This window comes from Henckelia pumila, chromosome 2 (assembly GCF_033568475.1).
Source record: "Henckelia pumila isolate YLH828 chromosome 2, ASM3356847v2, whole genome shotgun sequence".
NCBI classification, from domain to species: Eukaryota; Viridiplantae; Streptophyta; class Magnoliopsida; order Lamiales; family Gesneriaceae; genus Henckelia; species Henckelia pumila.
This window is the reverse complement of record NC_133121.1, coordinates 132842737-132864396: the sequence shown is the minus strand read 5'-3', so window position 1 is coordinate 132864396 and position 21660 is coordinate 132842737. Positions and strand designations below refer to the sequence as shown.

The window sequence follows — 21660 nt, the reverse complement described above, 5'->3', positions numbered from 1 at the left end:
TTTTCTTCTCTCTTTGTTAATACAAAAGAAGAGAAGAATGGGATACTTTAATCTGCCGAATGAGGAGCCTATTTATAGGCAAATTTGGCTAATGAAATGAGGATGAAAAATAGCCACGTTGAGCTCTTGCAATTTTCACAAAAGCAGCCTAGTCAAAGAAAGTTTGCTGCATGTATTCTTTGACTTCACCTAACATTTCTCCCACTTGAAGATTTGATTTCAATCATGTCTTCACACAGTCAATACAGCAGCTCATGCTTCATTTCTTATACTTGCAGTCTAACTGAAGTCGAACATAACTTCAGTTTGTCAGTGGTCACCGCCTTTGTGAACATATCAGCTGGATTTCTGCTTCCAGGAATCTTCTCAAGCATCAAGATTCCATCCTCCAAAACTGATCTGATGAAATGATACCGAACTTGTATATGCTTTGTCCTTGCATGATAAACAGGATTCTTTGCCAAATGAATAGCACTTTGACTGTCACAGTGTAACGTGCTATCTTCAAGCTTCTGACCCAACTCCTCAAGGAATGATCTCAACCATATCATCTCCTTGCTAGCTTCTGTCACTGCAACATACTCAGCTTCAGTAGTCGAAAGTGCAACAATCTTTTGCAACTTGGACACCCAGCTTACTGCCGTACCACCTAATGTGAACACATATCCAGTAGTACTCTTTCTGCCATCTAGGTCACCACCCATGTCGGCATCTACAAAACCTTGTAAGCCTGATCTGAATTTCTGAAGCACAAAGATGAACTAATAGTACCTTTCAAATATCTGAGAATCCACTTCACTGCTTTTCAGTGTTGTTTTCCTGGATTGCTCATAAACCTGCTCACAACTCCTACTGCATGTGCTATGTCTGGTCTGGTGCACACCATTGCATACATGAGGCTTCCGACAGCAGATGCATAAGGAACCTTATTCATATAAGCATGCTCCTGCTCCATCGATGGTGATTGAGCTTTGGTTAGTTTGAAATGACTAGCCAAAGGAGTACTAACCGGTTTAGCTTCATCCATGTTGAATCTGCTAAGCACCTTTTTCACGTACTCTGTCTGAGATAACTTCAAGACTCCGTTCACCCTATCTCTCAAGATCCTCATACCAAGAATTTGTTTTGCAGCTCCCAAATCCTTCATTGCAAATTCCTTTGATAACTCTCTCTTGAGTTTATCAATCTCCTCCAGACAAGATCCTGCTATCAACATGTCATCCACATATAGCAGTAGAATGATATAGAAACCATCAATCTTCTTCACATAACAACAGTGATCTGCCTGGCACCTCAGGAAACCGTTGTTATTCATGAATCCGTCAAACTTCTTGTACCACTGTCTTGGAGCTTGTTTGAGACCGTACAAGCTCTTCTGAAGTTTGCACACCATTTTCTCTTTCCCTCGTACTTCAAATCCCTGTGGCTGCTTCATATAAATTTCTTCATCCAAGTCACCATGAAGAAACGCCGTCTTTACATCCAACTGCTCCAGATGTAAGTCTTCCTTAGCCACTAGTCCAAGTACTGTTCTGATAGTGGTCAACTTAACCACTGGAGAGAAAATCTCGGTGTAATCAATGTCTTCCCGCTGTTGAAAACCTTTCACAACAAGTCTCGCCTTGTACCGCTTGCTACCATCAACTTCTTCTTTGATCCGGTACACCCATTTGTTGTGTAATGCCTTTTTGCCTTCAGGAAGTTCCGTCAACTTCCACGTCTGATTGGATGACAGTGAATCCATCTCATCTTCCATGGCTAACTCCCACTTGGTTGAAACATCATTTTGAATCGCTTCTTCAAAGGTCTCAGGTTCACCTTTATCAGTCAGCAAAATATAGTGAAGTGCAGAGGAGTATTTCTGAGGTGGTCTGATTGTTCTTGACGATCTCTTGAGTTCAATTACCGGAGTTTGTGGGTCAGGTTCTTGTGCAATTTCTTCTTTTTGGTTACTATCATCCGACTCATTCACAGGAATATCAATCAATGGTACTTCATTTGACTTCTGGACTTCAGGATATTTATCTCCAGTTGGAATGTCTGAGTTGTCCTTGTACAAAACTTGCTCATTGAAAATGACGTCTCTGCTCCGAACGATCTTTCGATTTTGGTCATCCCAGAACCGATAACCAAACTCATTATCTCCATAACCAATAAAGAAACACTTCTTTGATTTCGGATCAAGTTTCGTTCTGTTGGCTGAATCGATGTGAACATATGAGAGACAACCAAACACTTTCAAGAACGAAAAGTTTACTCCTTTGCCGCTCCAGACCTCCTCTGGTATTCTGCAATCAAGTGGTACTGAAGGTCCTCTGTTGATCAGATACGCTGCAGTGTTAACTGCATCAGCCCAGAATGATTTCGGCAGTCCAGCGTGCAATCTCATGCTCCTGGCTCGCTCATTCAGGGTCCTATTCATCCTCTCAGCTACACCATTCTGTTGAGGTGTACCAGGAATGGTTTTCTCCATCTTGATCCAGTTCTGTGCACAATACTTCTTGAACTCAAAATCTTCATATTCTCCTCCGTTATCAGACCGTAAACACTTCACCTTCAAGTTGGTCTCATTCTCCACCATGACTTTCCACCTCTTAAAGGTCTCGTAAACATCAGATTTATTTTTCAGAAAATAAACCCAAACCTTCCTGCTCGAATCATCGATAAATGTGACATAATATCGTGAGCCTCCAAGGGATGTCATAGGAGATGGCCCCCACACGTCAGTATGAACCAGCTCCAACTTTGCTGCTTTCGGTTCTCTACCGCCTTTCGAAAAGCTCACCCTTTTCTGTTTTTCAAAAACACAACTTTCACACAGTTTGTGTTCGACAGTTTTTAACTCCGGTAGCTTCCCTTTTGACATCAGCATCTTCATTCCCTTCTCACTCATATGTCCAAGTCTACAGTGCCATAGACTTGAGTTAGCTCCAGCATCAACAGCTGCTAACATATCTCTGCAACTGGAATTCATGTACAGGGTTCCAGTTTTCGTTCCTCGAGCAATAATCATGGCTCCTTTGCTCACTTTCCAAGAGCCATCACCAAAGGTCACTTTATGGCCTTCGTCATCGAGCTGTCCCACTGAGATGAGATTCCGGGTCAACTTTGGTACATGCCTCACTTTGTTGAGCTTCCAGATGGATCCGTTTGACATTTTCAAACTGATATCACCAATACCAGCTATTTCCAACGGTTTTCCATCAGCCAGGAAAACTTTTTCGTAATTACCAGCAGTGTAATTACTAAATACCTCACGATCACCGGTGGTATGAAATGAAGCTCCCGAATCCATAACCCATGAATTAACCGGGCTTTTCATGGATAGTACTAAGGCATCATGTACATCCTCAGTAACAGCATTTGCATTATTCTTGGGTGCTCTGCAGTCATTTTTCATTTGGCCAGTTTCACAACAGCTCCAGCACTTCAATTTCTTTTCAAAGGTATTTTTGTCTTTTCCAGTTCTTGATTTGGATCTGCCACGCCATCGGTTAGATCTCTTTTCTACACTCCTGCCTCTGCCCCTGTTCTCGAGATTTGGGGCAGATGATGATGTCCCTTTACCCGAATCCATCCTGCGAACTTCTTCACCAAGGATTCGATCTCTGACATCATTGAATTGTAACTTTTCCTTTCCAGCAGAATTGCTAACCGCTGCCCGCATCGGCTCCCAAGCATTTGGCAAAGACGCCAAAAGAATAAGTGCTCGAATTTCATCATCAAATTTAATTTCAACCGATGTTAGCTGGAAAACAATCGTGTTGAATTCATTGATGTGTGCTGCCACCGAAGCACCTTCCTCCATCTTCAAGTTGAATAATTTTTTCATGAAAAACACTTTATTATTTGCTGATGGCTTCTCGTACATGTCCGACAAAATGGACATCATCTCCTTCGTGGTATTTGCCTCCGCCACGTTGTGTGCCACGTTCTTTGTTAGGGTCAATCGTATTACCCCTAACACTTGTCGGTCAAGAAGCTCCCACTCATCATCCTCCATATTTTATGGCTTCACCCCGGATAGAGGTTGATGTAGCTTCTTGCTATACAGATAATCTTTAATCTGTAAGCGCCAGAACGTGAAATCTGTACCGTCGAACTTATTGATTCCCGGTCCCGATCCGTCATTTCCGGCCATCGCTTCACCTGCCTTAATAAAATTTCAAAAAATCTTTTCTGATGTGGAAGATCAGACAAAGCTGCAACCACAGAGCATACTCAGAATTTTAAGAAATTTTTCACCAAGGCTCCCGAACACCGTAACAGCTCTGATACCAGTTGTTATGGATTAAGCCGGAACGATCATGACGATAATAATTGCGGAATAAAAACAATCAACAAGGACACCAAAATTTACGTGGTTCACCTAATATAGGCTACGTCCACGGAGCTGCTGTAATATTTATAACCGGAGAAATATTACAAGTGTATACAAAATACTATATCTCACCACACCCAAACCCCGAGTATTACCGAGAAATAATTCTCTAACTCACAAGAGATCTCCGAAAAAAAAAACACTATCTTTTTTTTCTCTCTCTTTATTTTTTTCTCTCTTTGTTAATACAAAAGAAGAGAAGAATGAGATACTTTAATCTGCCGAATGAGGAGCCTATTTATAGGCAAATTTGGCTAATGAAATGAGGATGAAAAATAGCCACGTTGAGCTCTTGCAATTTCCACAAAAGCAGCATAGTCAAAGAAAGTTTGCTGCATGTATTCTTTGACTTCACCTAACACGATCACGTTGTTCCCTCCCTTAGTTTTCTACCTATTCGTTCATGTGAGATGGAGTCCCATGGTATAATTTTTTTTTTTTAAAGTATTAATATTTAAAAATTTTAATACATAAAACATGCATGGAATAAACGCTGTTATATAAAAATATATTACACACGCATAAATCATAATTGCAAGCGGAAAGTGTCGGTAAATATTGTAGGGGCACAATTGTAATAATAAGGAAATTTAGGGGAGAGATCGGTCAAAAAAATCCAGGCAAATGCCCTCACCTATCATCAACCGCGATTTTAAATTACTGTCACTATCCTGTTAACATTCCCTTCATCCCATTTTCCATACAAATACATTCCAAACTATACGTAGGAGCGCTGCAATCGACATTTTTAGGCAGCCCATTGTTTATTTTCTTGCTTTCTTTTTTCTCCTTTTCCCTTTCCTCTTTTGGGTTCAAAATTTTTAGCCTTATTTTTAAGAAATCGATCGAGGCATTTTTTCGAGGGCCAACTTTATTTTGGCATTTAGTTGACCCTTTTTTGGGCTTATTTTTTTGGTTAAGCTTCTAATTTTGAGCTATTGAATGTTATTGTTGTGGTTGGTAGACGGCCCAACCGCTGATTTGTCCTGGTTTTGCCATTAAGATGAAAAGGGGGTCTCTGTCAAATCGATGAAAGGAGGAAAAAGTTATCTGGGCTTTTGCAGATTCTGATGGAGAGCAGCGGGGGAGCCGATGATCAAGGTTCTGGGTGGATGCAAGTTAAAAAGGTGATAAAGATGAAACTTTTATTTATATATTTTGATTTTAGAACACATTTTCCCGGCACTTTCTTGTGAGATATGTTTTTGTGATCAGATTTTCTTGTATTAGAAAATGTTGGTTGTGTTCCTCAACATATGCTTCTTTTTGTGTGGTCTTGTATAGTACTCTTGAATCTTGACTTTGTTTGCTAGTGGATAAGCTGAACTCAGTTGGGAATTTGGGACGAATGCATAATTTTTGTGAAGATAAAGGATGATGTTGCACATCCTGATATTCATGGGAAGTATTTGATTCTTTTGGTGTTTAGGAATGAGGATATTCACATTGGAATTTAAAAAACACATGATTTTGGACTGTAATACCATGTATTTTTCAGCGTCTAGATTTTTTTTTTCTCAAATGTGTCTGCTCTTAATGAAATGGATGTACCAATAGCTTGTTAAGATGCCGGACTTTTTACTTGGCTCTAAGACAAATGAGTTGCGTGTCAAATCACTCCTACGTCTATTTGAAGCTGATTTTATTGGTATCATGAACGAATGTGCAAGTATTTGATTGGAGATGCATTACTTGATGGGTGTGATGCCGCCCTCTATTGCTGTTTATCCTCCCTAATATTCGACTTTATTTTGCTGCATTACTAATTTGTCTCCTCTATCTGTGTGCTGCTTCTCTCTTTTGCCACTCACATGAAGTTTGTCTTTTGACATTCTCATGCTATCCTTATGATAGGAATGTGAGGTTTCACTTTCTTGTTTTGACTTATTGTGCAGAAACACAGAAGCAGTTCCAAGTTCATACAGAATTCTGGAGGACCCGCTGGAAAACAGAGTTTTTGCAATTCTAGCAATCGGCTGCTATTGGGTGAAAGATTCAAGAATAGCAATACTATTACCCAGCATTCCAATAGAAGTGAAGATTACGGTGTGCATGATGTCAGCAAAGCTTTGAATTCTTCTTCAATCTTTGCTAAGGATGAAGCAGTTGATCTTTACCTTGATAAACGAGTTGTTAATCAAGATAATGAAGTTTTAGATTCATGTGATTTGGCAGCTGCAGATGTTCAACACGCTAGTTACAAATTAGTAGTAAATCAGGATCATATTTCTAAAAATGGTGTCCTTCCAAGAATTAAGTGGGGTGACTTGGATGAGGGAACTCTAGTAAATTATGGGAGAACTTCTGGATCTGGAGTTGAGTTTGGGGGAGTTGAAAATCACAATCTGGCTTCTGTGAAGGCTGGGAATTCTGGTGAATCTCTTTCATATGTTGGATCATGTGATCCTGAGGGGAGAAAATTCATCCGAGCGGCAACCGATGCAGTTCAGGATCCTAAAAAGCCCCACTCCTTGTTTGAAAGGACTATATCCATCGAAGAGAACTGTAAAGAGCTAAGTGAAATGACTTCAGAAGATGTGAAAGAGCAAATTACTTGTGAGAAAATAGTTGGTCCAAGCACACCTATGTCATGTGTTGACATAGAGTCTAAACATATTAAGCAGGAGAATGATAGCATGTGCTATCCATCTGAGAATGATATTTTACGGTCTGCCAGTGAAGAAGTGGAGATGATAGAAACTGCTAAGGTTACGTCGAAAACTGGTTGTTCTTTCGTTTCTTCTTCTTTAGGCATTGAGGAAACTACACCTACTTCCGAGGTACTGGTACCTGAGATTATTGAACCTGAGATTCCAGGGCAATCGACACTGACAGCTTCGGTTGAGGAGTTCAGAGAACAAAAACAGCAAGAGAATGGTGAGGATTTACTGGATACCCAGAATACAGATGCCACAGGTGAGAGCAAAGAAAGATTCAGAGAACGCCTTTGGGGATTTCTCTTTGAAAACCTCAATCGGGCTGTGGATGAACTCTATCTTCTCTGTGAACTAGAGTGTGATCTTGATCAAATGAGAGAGGCTAGTCTTGTCCTTGATGAAGCTGCGTCAGATTTTAGAGAACTTAATTTTAGAGTTGAAAAGTTTGAGAAATTGAAAAGGTCACCATGTCATGGAACTGATGGGGCACCATCTACATTGCAGTCTGATCATCGCAGACCACATGCTCTTTCATGGGAGGTTAGGTTCTTCCTCTTTTGGATTACAAATGCGTGATGAAGAGTTAAATGGTTGGGCACATAGTGTACTTCTCCAGATGGTGCATTTACTTTACCCTCTCTATGTTTTGTTGTTACAAATATTTTGATTAAATTAAGGAAAATGTTATGTCAACATGGACATGGTTATTTTCTTTGTTTCTTTTGCATTGCTAAATCTCAGCCCCGGTGATTGTCTGTTTGATGAATTTTGTCGCTTGTTATAATGGTTTCTCATAACATAATAATTGTTGATTTCTGAAACGATTTACTCATTTCATTACGAGGTAATTGGTACAAGCAGGCATCAGTTCATACACACGCTCATTATTTCTTTTTCTCTCTTAATGATTTCTGGAAGTTCTATATTGAGGCAGGTCCGCCGGATGACAACTTCGCCACGGAGAGCTGAAATCCTTTCATCATCTCTTGAGGCGTTTAGGAAAATTCAACAAGATCGGACAAGTGAAAGAGGTAACCATGGCAAGAAACTAGGGTCTGAGGGTCATGGTCGCGACTTTAGATCCAGCAACATTTTGGATAAGCATGCTCAGAAAGGTGATTCTAAAGGATTCGCTGTGAAAGCAAGGACTGGAGATCCAGTAATCTCTCAGGCCTCAACCAAGGAAAAAAGAAATCTCGACTCTGGTAAACCAGGTTCGATGGCATCCAAAACAACTTTGAAAGAGGTATATGCTTCTGGCATCAAAGGTAAAAGCAATCGTGAACCACATGGAATTGTATTTGAAGCAGAGAAACTACTTCATAAGAAAGAGAAAGAGCTAGTAGAGCATACAGCTGAGAAGAAACCTAGATCAGCGAATATCCCTAGAGGAGATACTCCCACGGAAAGAGATGGGAACAAGAGAAGTGGATGCTCAGGAAAATCCTTGGATGCTTGGAAAGAGAAGAGGAATTGGGAGGACTTACTTTCATCTCCACATATTGTATCTTCTCGTTTCTCTTATTCACCAGGCATGGGAAGGAAAAGTGCCGAGCGAGTGCGTGTTTTGCACGATAAACTTATGTCCCCGGAGAAGAAAAAGAAATCCGTCCTTGATCTTAAAAAAGAAGCTGAAGAAAAACATGCTCGAGCCACAAGAATCAGAACTCAACTTGAGAACGAGAGAGTTCAAAAGCTTCAACGAACCTCAGAGAAACTGAATCGTGTGAATGAATGGCAAACTGTTCGAAGCAATAAATTACGAGAGTCGATGTTTGCTCGTCATCAGCGCACTGAATCCAGGCATGAAGCTTATTTGGCCCAAGTTGTTAGAAGAGCTGGTGATGAAAGCAGTAAAGTTAATGAGGTACGCTTCATCACCTCGCTGAATGAAGAGAATAAAAAACATATGTTGCGGAAAAAGCTTCAGGATTCTGAGTTGAGGAGAGCAGAGAAAGTTCAAGTAATGAAAACTAAGCAGAAAGAGGACATGGCCAGGGAAGAAGCTGTTTTGGAACGTAGGAGGCTCATTGAAGCGGAGAAGTTGCAGCGCCTTGCAGAGACTCAGCGCAGAAAGGAAGAGGCACAGGTGAGAAGGGAAGAAGAACGGAAAGCTTCAAGTGCTGCTCGTGAAGCCAAGACTATGGAACAGATGAGGAGAAAGGAGGTTCGAGCCAAAGCCCAACAGGAAGAAGCTGAACTCCTGGCTCAGAAATTAGCTGAAAGACTTAGCGAAAGTGAGCAGCGACGAAAGTTTTATCTAGAACAAATACGGGAAAGGGCATCAATGGATTTTAGGGATCAATCTTCACCTTTATTGCGGCGCTTTACAGGTAAAGAAGGCCAAGCCCTAGGTAGATCAATTCCACATGGTAATGGAGAAGATAGTCAGGAAAACAATGGTATCCGTGCAGACTCTATTACTTTGACCAATGAGGCTTCACAACATTCACTGAAGCGAAGAATCAAAAGAATCCGACAAAGACTCATGTCAATGAAACATGAATTTCCAGAGCCTTCATCTGGACTTGAAAGTTCTGGAATTGCATATCGAACTACCATAGGAACTGCAAGGTTAAAAATTGGCAAGTGGCTTCAGGATTTGCAAAAACTTCGCCAAGAAAGAAAAGATGGCGCTCCTAGTTTTGGACTGATAACTGCTGAAATGATCAAGGTACTGGACTTTTGTCTTTAGTTTTCCAGTTATCTGTTTTCACTTTCTTATATCCATATTTCTTGTTTTATCTTGTTTTATGAAGTTATTTGTATCTTTGACATTCATTTATTTGCTCATTTAGTTCTTGGAGGGGAGGGATCCTGAGTTGCAGGCTTCTCGCCAAGCTGGTCTGCTTGATTTTATTGCTTCAGCACTACCAGCTTCTCACACATCAAAACCTGAAGCCTGCCAGGTGACGATTTTCCTGTTAAGGCTTCTTAGGGTAGTCCTAGCAACACCCGCAAACAAATGCTATTTTCTTGTGCAAAATCTGTTGCCTCCAATTATCCCAATGTTGGCGGCAGCTCTTGAGAGCTATATCAAGATGGCAGCATCATTAAGTATTCCTGGTTCAACTAATTTTGTCCCAAGTAAAACCTCAATTGGAAATATGGAGTTGATTTCTGAAGTTACCGATGGTTTTCTATGGACGGTTGCGGCAATTATTGGTTTCACCAGTGGTACTGAGCTCCAACTTCAGATGCAGGATGGCTTGGTAGAACTTGTTATTGCATATCAAATTATTCACCGGCTACGGGACCTGTTTGCACTTTATGACAGGCCACAGGTGGAAGGTTCTCCTTTTCCGTCGTCTATTCTCCTAAGCATAAATTTATTGATTGTGCTGACTTCCAAATTCAGAGAAACATCTTCAATAGACTGGGAATCTTTTCCTAGTGATGCGATGGACGGGCATAATATCAGACAGACAAAAATTTATGGACGCGCTGATTTGGGATTCAATTTATCACACTTTAGTGTAGATAACATGCCCTCTTTGAGGTCAAGTAGTACCATATGTAATTTGCCAGATTTGCCAGAGGGCAAACCATTAGATGAAACTTCCACTTTCAAAGGAACAGCTGTTACTATACTTGTTGACAACAATGATTCACACAATGTAAGGCATATTTCTTCCAAAATCGAGAGTTCAGGTGCCGTGAATGAGCCATTGAAAATTCCAACAGATGTTAAATGTGAGTATACAGTTGCTCAGACGGATGGGAATAACTCCACAAGTAATAGTACAGACAAAAACAATTTGAGTGGTTCCGTTTCAAAACATCCAGCAATTTTTCTTCTTTCAGCAATTTCTGAAACTGGCTTAGTGTGTCTTCCTTCCATGCTGACTGCTGTGCTATTGCAAGCCAATAACCGGTTGTCTACTGAACAGGTAACTGCTCGGCCCTTGGCATATATGAGTGCCAATATGTCCATACTGGTCTGCAGAACAATATACTGTGTACTTGATTTTCTTTTCCCAGTGACTTTAATACTGTCTTGAGTCGAGTCGATGCTGCAGTAGTTGTTTGCGTGAAAAGTATCGAGATGGTGTTAAGTTCACTTGAATCCTTGAATTTTTAGTTGATGTTTTAACCATATATTTTCAGAGTTCATATGTTCTTCCATCTAATTTTGAGGAAGTGGCGACTGGTATTCTGAAGGTGTTGAACAATCTGGCTTTGATAGATGTAACGTTCATCCAGAAAATGCTGGTAAGTCATTGCTTTTTTTGTGATGGTAAATGATTATTACAGAATTTTTTAAATAAATCATATGACTCAAGGCCCCAGCTATGATTAAGGCAGTAAGTATAGAAGGTGCTTAGCAATCACAATTTGGTGATGACTTTCTTGTGCACAAAGGAGCAGAAGAAGACATTCATTGAAGGAAAAGGCTGCGAATATATTTTATATCATAGATTGCAGGAAACGGTTAATTTAAAGGTCATAAAGTATTTTAGGTGTGAATTATGTAGTTTTATGCTTATTAAATTACCCTGGGAATCGACTCTAATTAGTTTTTGCACCAAACTCCCGTGTCAAATGTTGAAAATACACTCTTCATCCCGTGAAAATTTAATAGGCATCTCTGCCCTCGACCTTTTATTACAATTGTATGTTTTCCCCCTGACCTTTTGTAAACATTGCATGTTTAACCTTTGCCCAGATGAATTATTGAATACGTGCTATTATTGCGCCTAAGTAACCGTTTTTTTACAATATTACGTCTGGTACGAAAATGTAGGTGTACTATTGCAATAATTTTCATATCTACTTAAATACATCACGTGTGTTTGTGAAAAAAAAATGAACTCTGATGTAGCGATGCATTCGATTATATATGAAAATTATTACAAGAAGGACATTTTCGTACCATAGACATAACATTACTTTTATTCTCCTCAATCAAGTGCAGGCACGCCCAGACCTGAAAATGGAGTTCTTTCACTTGATGAGTTTTTTTCTTGCTCATTGTACAAACAACTGGGGAGCAGCAACCGATAAGGTAACACAGTACTTATCGAACATATAAAGTGGACATGCTGGTAAATTACAAATTCAACAGTGCTTAAGCAGAAACATATGCTTTTCACTTACACTGGCAGAATCAATAACTCACATGTTTCAATTTAGTTTTGTCTACTAGCCATTGGTCACGACAGTAGATGTCCTTGTTCCCACCATCATATCATGATGTGCCCATAGTTTTTTCTATTCCACATGGAGTGACACACGTTGGGTGCTATGATCGTCTTAGATCATGCAAGTCATGTGTGGATTCTTTATGTAGTTCCCACATGGTACAATGTTTATCGATGCATTCAATTCACATCACCAGGCATGGCGTAGCATAGAAAATACCCACACACACTCTCTCTCTCTCTCCCACTCCCTCATTTTTCTTTTTTAAATTAAATGGGAATAATTTTTCCTTTTTCCTATAATCTTCTACTGCTGGAATGAATTACCAGTGACATATCACAAACATGATTGAACTTTTGTTCTTGTATGGGATTCCTCTGCTCTGAGAATCTGTAGTTCCAGATATTAATTATGCCGTTAGCATGATTGATGGTATGAGGAGCAAAAAAATCTATGATAGCCGCACTTTCCGCAGATCGGTTCTCTCTTGATGGAATCTTTGTCACTTCTTGGCTACTTTGCACTTTTTCACCCCGAGAATCAAGCGGTGCTTCGCTGGGGAAAGAGCCCTACCATCCTTCACAAGGTAAGTAAACATTTTTGGATACCTTCGTTTGTAATTCTGCTCCACTTGAGGTGTTCTGTGCAACATCCAAATTCCAGTGAATATAAGCCACATGACTCATGGTGACTTGACAACCGCCACATGACTTAACGGCAAGACATTCACTCAATATAGCAGAGGATGTATTTCGAATGTAAGATAATAGAATCTAACTGCAGACCTAAAAAAACAGGTGTGCGATCTTCCTTTCGTGTTCTTCAGCAATCCTGAATTGATGCCCGTTTTAGCTGGCACGTTAGTGGCTGCATCATACGGATGTGAGCAAAACAAGGGTGTCATTCAACAAGAACTCAGCGTGGACATGCTCCTTCCATTGCTTGAATCGTGCAGAACCAATTCGACCACAGTTTCTTTCCAGAACAATGACGAGTCTGGAGAATTGAATCGTACAGGTTCTGAAACAAAAGACGTGCATCAAAAATCAAACAGAAGCCATCTAAAAAGCACCCGTGTCCTTTCTCAGAGAGGCAGTTCTGGTAGCATGACAAGAATGGTTCGTGGGCGAAACCAAAAAGACAGTAAAGCGATCAAGCTTAGTGAAGAATTGCAGCATCGGGGGAATGGTCAGTCTACTAGTGATGCATCAACATTGATGCTGCACTGTAGATTTCCTGTAAGCTTTATTGACAAAGCAGAACAGTTCTTCACCATGGAGATTACAAGTAGTGGCGAATCCGTCTAATTCAAGGACTTTTCCAGGACAAATATGTAACGAACACATACTTGGAAAGCAATACTATAGCAAAAATGAGAAATTTTGTCACAATTCTTTAATAAAATCACCTTCTTCAAGCCATTGTTTTCGCCCTGCACATTCGAGATCATTCATTTCTATGAGAAACCAATATCTTAAATACGAACTTACCAAGTCTATGAGACTATGACTCGTTACTTCTGGTAGGATTTTATAGCGTATTTCTCTGCTTTCCGTAATCAACTTTGGCAGACTTCATAATTTTTTTTGTTCTTTGTAACATTTTTTTTCTTTACTTTTTCCCAGTATATCATACAACAATGTGATTGTTATTTTTATTCAATTGGTTGATAAGCTGATAATTAACTAATCAAGCTGCAAAACATAGTACTTTTCAATGGGCGCGATGTATTACACAACAAATAAGAATTTTATATGCACATGAATTATTATTATTATTATTATTATTATTATTATTATTTTTTTTTTTTTTATTTTTTTTTGAGTTGTGAGAGAAGATTGTCATAATTGAATCTCGAACTCGAGATCTAATCCTATACTTGAAAACTTGATATCAAACGAACTACACATTATCATCGTAAATTAATCATTACGTGTACCATATGTTGTATTAAATTAAAAGAAATATTCTTTTTAAAGGATAAATCAAAAAACTTTTGTTATCGGATGATAGCGTAAAAACATTACATCCAATTGTCTAATTTTAATACATGCCCAAAACAAATTTAGAATATTGGATTTTGCACTGGAATAATACTCTTGTGCTGACATTAACTCAATCGTGACGAAACATTCTCTGCCCATCCATAACAAAGCATTAAATATATAAACTGTATGGTTGAAAATTAATATTATATAAAAATACACTCAAAATCTTATATGAAAAATAACACATTAAAACCACATCCTTCACCATTTATCGTGCTGCCGTTGGTACCCCGATTGCTTCGACATCTTCATGCGAATCAATGTTTTTATAATCGAACTGGTGATCGAACCGATCTACCTTAAAAAAATGGTCCAACCGGTTCGACCATTTTAACCGGCCGGTCGAACCGAAAAACCGTTTATATAATATAATATAATATAATATAATTAACAATATCTTTTAAATTTTAAAAATCTAAAATATGTATATAAATAAACAAAAATATATTTATCATAGTTTAAAAAATAAACAACTATATAAATATATTCAAAGTATTAATTATAGTTATATATACTATATTTTTAAAAATAAATAAATTAATTAAAAAAATATAATAATAAAAAAATAATATTTTTAACGAAATACAAATTTCAAATAATCATGTGTATATATATAATAAAATATTAAATTAAGATTTTAAAATTAAAAAAAATAAAAAAAATTCGAAAACCGGTTCAACCGGTTTTCTGGCCGGTTTTTGGGACCGGTTCTTGGCCGGTTTTGACCGGTCGAACCGTTAAAACGATTTTTAGGGGTATTCCGGACCGAACCAGTGACCGGTTCCCGATCGAACCGGTCAAACCGGCCGGTCCGGTCTGGTTTTTAAAACACTGATGCGAATAATTAAGTTTCTTTCCCATGTATGCGATTGAACACAAATTTATCGATTTCATGTTTAAGTCAAGCAAATAAATTCACCTGGGCATTTAAGAAGTTTTCCCAAACAAATATGATACAGAGTCACAGACGCATAGGAAGAACCACACTGCAAGATATACGAATCATTTCCAGTTTTCCGACTCCTCAATTTATACTTCACTAGCTAAAACAAAAACAAATATTCAAAATTTAAATTGAGAAAAGTTACACTATTCTTTGTTCAAAATAAAAATAATTACACAATTCTGCGCTTCCAGCAAAAAATATTAATTTCATTTCCCAACACATTTTCAAAAAATATTTTAAAAAGGAATCATCATGAAACACGGGAAACAAAACCAAATATAGCCCTTGCAATTTCAGGTGAAAGGGTAGAAGTTAGAGAAAAGTATACTGCCAAGGAGAATATAACCTACACAATAGGACCATATGACATATCCCCATTTCTTCCCAAAACCGGGAGATCCCATGATGTGTGAGGCGAACCAGTACAAAACAGGGCTACTGGATAAGAAACGAGTCGCGACCTGAGAAACGAAAAATGAGAACAGGATCAAATATGGTGATAATACTATATACTTTTGGAAAATCAACTTGAGGGTTTGAAAATAAAAAGAAGGATATTTTTTTATTGATAATAAACTAAAAACCCAAAGTTTAGGCAGTTCAGTCTTTAAACCTCATGCGGTTAGCATAAAGCCTTCTAACAACACCACGTCATGTCTGCCTCCATGCCCCTATTCAGATGTCTTTTCATTGGAAAGACGAATAACCCCACTTATAACCAGATTTCCACAAAAGCACAAGAAATAATTAATTTTGGTGACCATAAACAAATGTACTTCGTTTTTAAAGCGCTAACAGTTATGTTTCCCTTGTAGACTTCACAAAAGGCCTACCTCAGCTACAAAAGACTTGGAAAATAAAGACAACTTAAGATTGTCCTATGTTCTTCGGTCAACACTCAACAGAAAATTCAGGTCATCATATGAACAAATAGAAGCACTTCGCCGGTGCAGATACTTGCAATTGCTTGGATGAAAATTAGCCCTACCCCCAAATTTTCTTATCAACATCTGTGTTCCATCTCATGGGATGAATGACAGGTGGAACACATGTAATTCATTTATAGATACAAAATTGGAAATTGCGATGCTTCATGAAAAAAGTAAATGGACTGAAGATGAAATTTGTAAATTTTAATAAGTGGAAGCAAGAGATCCAATTTGATTAATAATTAAGATAGACTGGGGGGAAGTAGTTCAAAATCAAACTATTTCATTTATTGAAAGATTTGCCTTCTGCGATATGCGTTTTGATATTAGTTACACATTAGTCCTTTTTCCTTGCACCACAATGATGATTCAGGTATAACCATCCTAGAAATGAAACAACAATTGCAAAAGAAAGTTAGGGGCTAACCTGTACATGCATGACAAAAAAAGCCGTGGCAACCATGAAGCTCAAGTGTAGAACGAAAGGAACAATAACGACAGGAAGACGAGGTAAGTTGAACACTGCTTCACCTTCTAACGGCTTCAAAACCAACTTTTCTCCTTCGATGACCTTTCTCCTCAGTTTAAGAGTATCATCTTCTGATTTAGATCATTATTTGAGTGAGAACATTGTAACAATAATCATGGCTGCATTACATCCATTTCAAGCCTCAATCATCCACAACTGATATATTAAACTTACAAGGACACTACATGTCTCACTCACTAGACAGGTATGAAAGGCACATGCTCCTCATAAATAAACAATAAATGATTATATGAGTTGCACTAAAACAAAATTCATTAGACAACGATACATCCACTTGAAGACATTGAGAAGGTGTATACTATAACACAAGTTAACAAATGCCAACGCAGTTGAGTAAATTTTGTATGTCCGAAGCAAAGCAGTCAGCAGAAGTTTTAATTGAGATGATGTAGCAGCAACAATCTTTGAATTGAACGCGGCACAGAATCATGCACATTTAATCTTCAATTCAATAACTAAAGATACACAATACCGTGATATGATATATAAATACAAAATGCATTATGGCCACAACCCCACCATTTTCTACCTAACCAACACGTAGAATTGTCAATTGCAAAATAAGTTCCATCTACATCTTTCGTGATATATACCACCATATGCTGATACATTTTATTTAATAAAATAAAATAAAATAAAATAAAATAAAATAAATAATAAGCCGGACCTGTTTCCATATTTTTATGGCATAGCTGTAGCAACATCTTTAGGATTTCTATTTCTTTCTTCTTTTCCTTTTCTGTTTCTATAGGTATATTTCAGTTCATTTTTTCCTGATTAATTGGGATTGGATATCTTCCAATTCTCTTTGTCTCTTCTAGGTTATATCGTTTAGTGTGGAATAATAATATGGTTCAATTATCTTCTGTTGCTGCCCAATCTCCACACACACAAAAATTATTTACCATACATCATAAAAACTAACATCAGTGAAATTGCAGGATACCATGCTAAAAGAAGTGACTCCTCAACCTGTCTTACATCATACAGTCATTCTGAGCCACGCATTGCTGCAACTTCCACATTTCTAACATGATAGAATGTCTGAGACTTGCACTACGGTCTAGGTAACAAGGTGTCAATTCGAGAATGGACAAGTTGTGCAGAAACAATATACTTTAGAGTTTAGACTGCAAATGACACGGGGATGAAACATCCCCACATTAAGGTCGTTCTCACAATCCACAATTCCGAAGATATCCAGGATTTGCACATCATAACTTGCTATATTAATTGCAAGCAAATCACAAACATAATTCATACCTTTCAATGTGCTCGAAGACCTCTCTGAAAAATAAGAATTCCTTGGTCTGTCCTTTGACCCCAGAGATAAGGCTGTGCCAACCAATTCTTTCCTTGACAGAGGAGCTTGAATACCAAGGCTTATAAAAACATTGGGCCATAGCTTCATATAGTAGATGATTGCACTAAGTGCAAGAGACAATATTGGAGATGCAAGCAGAAAATTGGGAAGCTGCTTTACTTGAAAGTATCTTAGAAAACCCACCCCCCTGACACAAAAGTAAAAACAGACATCAGGAATAAATAAGAATTCAGTATGCTACCTTCTTCACATAGCAGAGAGACCACATGAAGACAGAAAAAAGTCAACTGAACAACCATTCTCTTAAGCAACAAAGACTCTCATGTAAGTAGGCAAAGGATTTGCAAAAAAATTTTTGACTACTGATTTTCAGTTATAAGTGGAATACACCGTGCACAAGGAGTCTTCACTAGTTTCCGTCATTTACTTTCAATGACATAGTAGTCAACACACTCATAGTCATTTCATATGATTGTGAGAAATAAAACAAAACACTCAAAGAAAATAACCCTCATCCCACCAAGCAAATACTAAAACCAAGAGAAATGTTCGAACTCTAGGTATATCTCCAATTATGACTGAAGATAAGGTCCCATCTTCCTCACCACAAGATCAAATTTATTAACACTGGAAAGGAGGCTTATCAGAGAATCGAATTTTGGGAAAGGAAACATGATCATCCCAGCCCAGTATCTCTCATCGATCTTAACAAAAATTGATACACGTGTACCCATATGCATAAGGACACATGTGTGCGTGTGCAGACAGAGATCTTGGACGGTATAAATTCAGCATACAACTCAACAACAATAATAATTCATAATGTGTCAAACACTTGTTAAACATACCAATAGTGGCTTTGAATGTAATTGTAGAGTAAAGGAGGTCTTGCCTTGCACCAAGGCCTCATTTCATCAACAGACCGTCCTGCGCAGATATTGAAGTATCCATACAATTGAAAACAAATGAATGGAGCAAAGATACACAGACAAGATGATGCCCCAGAAACAAGAATCTTCAGTGCTAGCTGGTGTAAATAAAGATGGGGATACTTGTCATAATCAAAAGCAGACAGTATCAGAATTTGCAGAATCAAAAGTTGAATAGTCAAGACAGAAAGCATGAGCATCAGGAAAAAAGAAGACCAGAAGGTTTTCCAGTAGTCCACAAATGAAACATGGAACAATCTTAGCCCAAATAGGGAAAAGGGTAGGAGAGGATGGTATAACCAAGATAAATCTTATGCTCGTCATTAACATTACTGGTACCGACATGACCTCATGATACTATTGACAAACAAAATGATGCTGATTCAGAAAATTGTTCATTAGTTAACTGTTTGATGAAGGTAACATGTCATCAAAAAGAAGGAAAGAAGAGCTCACATAAGCTTTTTTCTCCCAGATAAAGGTTTTATACGCTCGTTGCATTGCATTAAGACAAAAATACCCAGCATTAAGCACCCCATTTGAGCGTGCGAAACCAGATAGCGCAAGCCAAAGTGTTGCATTATAACCAGCACCATTCAGGAAATGATACAACCCTCCAAATGACAATAGAGCATACAGACTCTCAGAGTATCTGCAGATAACAAAGGCAGCAATTGTCAATTTAATATTTCACTTTTCAGGTATGATATGAGATGAAGACTATGTGACGCACATAGATGAGTAAAATATGGAAGCTGGGTTCAAGGAAAACAAAATAGATGCTCTCAATGCAACCTCCGAGTCCTCCAGAACAATAATTGAAAGCCTGAGAAGAATACAGTTGCAACTCATGGTTAGAGTTCAAAATTGTATTCATAGATTACAGATAACAGAAAGCATTTAAATAAATGAACATTGACGACTATGTAATTCAAAGGTGCTAAGTCATAGTTTGGCAAGTTCAAACTGTAACTCTTTTGACAAGCAACTGACCGATACAAGTATAACGCAGCAAAAACAAAAGCTGTGTTGCTGAGAAGATAGCCAGATAGTCCCAACACTGCCCTGTAGCCAATTACCGGCACCAGTGGTGCAAAAACTGCATTGAGTGGGAAAAAAGTGAACAGATATTTGTGGCACCATTCAATTCCCAGACCCCAAAGTTAAATTGGCAATAAATTTGTTTTCTTCTGTTTTGTTTCAAAAGCAGATTTAAATCCGCGACATTGTTGAGTAAGGTAAAAGGAAAAGCAAAAGCCGTAGAAAATTGATTTACATCACATTTTTCCTTTCAAACAAAACCTATATCAGTATTTGAAGCAATTAAAATGTGTTGAAAATGACACATTTCGAACAAAGGCGATTATACTATGCAAATACATGACATCTTAACTTTTTCCATTACAACCGACAATGCCAATTGTTTACATTATGTTTTGTAAATGGAATCCGGAAAATTTCATGCTACATGTATATGCACTACACCAATGGTGTATCTAAGGGTGGAGATTTATCAATATACATGTATGGTTGACTGAAAAATAGTAGACTTTACATGTACTGACAAATCTCCTGCCTTATATATACCTTGGCGTAGTGCCCGTACATGTAACATCTCACTTAACATGGAATCCAAAATCCAGAACATACGTTTTCATGAGGTACGACCTGACAAAGTTTCCTTTCTGTTTGTTTGCACAAGAATGTTACTGAAATATTTGTATGCATATTTTATACTAAATATTTGTGCATTATACTTCTAAATTCACGTCATATTTCATTATATTATTATATCAAGCCACTATATTTATTGATTCTCATTGAAAATAAAATATAGAGCCAGTTTTCATTATTTTTGCCTTGATACTTCGTCCACCAAACTTTGAATCCAAACATGACTAAAGAAAAACAATATGGTTCCACTGGTACAGTTCTAAAAATATAAAACTCAAATCATAAGCTAGTTTAAACATTTCGAGCATATTATTTCCAAAAAAAATGCAGTAAAACATAAATAAGCAATAAAAAAAACCTGCTTTAGACAATAGGCGAATGCAGATGGGAAGCAATGGCAAGAAGGCGTAGGAGTGCTCGTATTCATACCCACACTCAGCGATGCGTATGAAATGCACGCTATCCCATACCATACTATTCTCAATTGCAGAACCAACGCGCGGGAGGAGAACTGAAGGAGGATTGGGAAATGGGCTAGATGAATTGGCGGATAGGCAGGGTGGGTTTAATGAGGAGGAAGTGTCGTAGGGGCTGAGAAGAGATCGCCATAGGATTACTAACGTCAGAAGAAGAAATCGAGAGGCTAGCGCGTACCACAGAAGGCGGCGCGTGTCAGGCTGGCGGCCGCTGACTGAGGTTCGCTCGGCTGTTTTCCCAGTCATCTCATGGAAACTGCTGAAATTTGGATCTGTTTCGTATTACATTGGTAAGACCGTAAGAGGGCGACAAATTCATAAAATTAACATTAATATTATTAATAGGAGTTTAGTTACGTTGCCCACCAACCATGTCCATCTTTGTTACACACTGAATCGAATGAATAATAACCTAACCGAGCCGAAATATTTATTTTAACAACCGATTTCATAAAAATAACCGAGGAAAACCGAACATAATTAAAATTGGCTTAACCCATTTTTTCAAAAAGATTTGCTGGTTTAAATTTAATTATATATATGTAATTTTGCAGCATTACATAAATGCATAAATTAAAAACTGAAAAATCACACATCACAAATG

At 38.1% G+C, this 21660-nt stretch overlaps 2 protein-coding genes across 6 annotated transcripts; one reads left to right on the top strand and one right to left on the bottom strand.

Moving 5' to 3' along the window:
* The first annotated feature begins 5071 nt into the window (after nucleotides 1-5071).
* On the top strand, nucleotides 5072-13627 carry LOC140880417 (uncharacterized). 3 transcript variants are annotated; one of them, XM_073284838.1, is made up of 8 exons: nucleotides 5072-5508; nucleotides 6277-7578; nucleotides 7973-9712; nucleotides 9837-10928; nucleotides 11146-11250; nucleotides 11954-12043; nucleotides 12656-12766; nucleotides 12978-13627. In XM_073284838.1, exons 1-8 carry the CDS (start codon nucleotides 5452-5454, stop codon nucleotides 13485-13487), a joined length of 5007 nt encoding a protein of 1668 aa, XP_073140939.1. In that variant the 5' UTR covers nucleotides 5072-5451; the 3' UTR covers nucleotides 13488-13627. The 3 variants fall into 3 exon arrangements, 2 of the variants coding, with proteins under 2 accessions (XP_073140939.1, XP_073140941.1); XR_012149652.1 differs by lacking the exon at nucleotides 12978-13627 and having other exon boundaries at nucleotides 11949-12043; XM_073284840.1 differs by lacking the exon at nucleotides 12978-13627 and having other exon boundaries at nucleotides 12577-12714.
* Nucleotides 13628-15272: 1645 nt separating this feature from the next.
* LOC140881214 (uncharacterized) lies at nucleotides 15273-21345 on the bottom strand. Of its 3 annotated transcripts, none has more exons than XM_073286345.1 (8): nucleotides 20939-21345; nucleotides 19900-20005; nucleotides 19640-19732; nucleotides 19363-19558; nucleotides 18826-19004; nucleotides 17917-18164; nucleotides 16531-16703; nucleotides 15273-15635 (listed from the first exon to the last, which is right to left on the bottom strand). In XM_073286345.1, exons 1-8 carry the CDS (start codon nucleotides 21300-21302, stop codon nucleotides 15468-15470), a joined length of 1527 nt encoding a protein of 508 aa, XP_073142446.1. In that variant the 5' UTR covers nucleotides 21303-21345; the 3' UTR covers nucleotides 15273-15467. The 3 variants fall into 3 exon arrangements, with proteins under 3 accessions (XP_073142446.1, XP_073142447.1, XP_073142449.1); XM_073286346.1 differs by having other exon boundaries at nucleotides 16531-16700; XM_073286348.1 differs by lacking the exon at nucleotides 15273-15635 and having other exon boundaries at nucleotides 16562-16751.
* Between the last annotated feature and the right edge of the window lie 315 nt (nucleotides 21346-21660).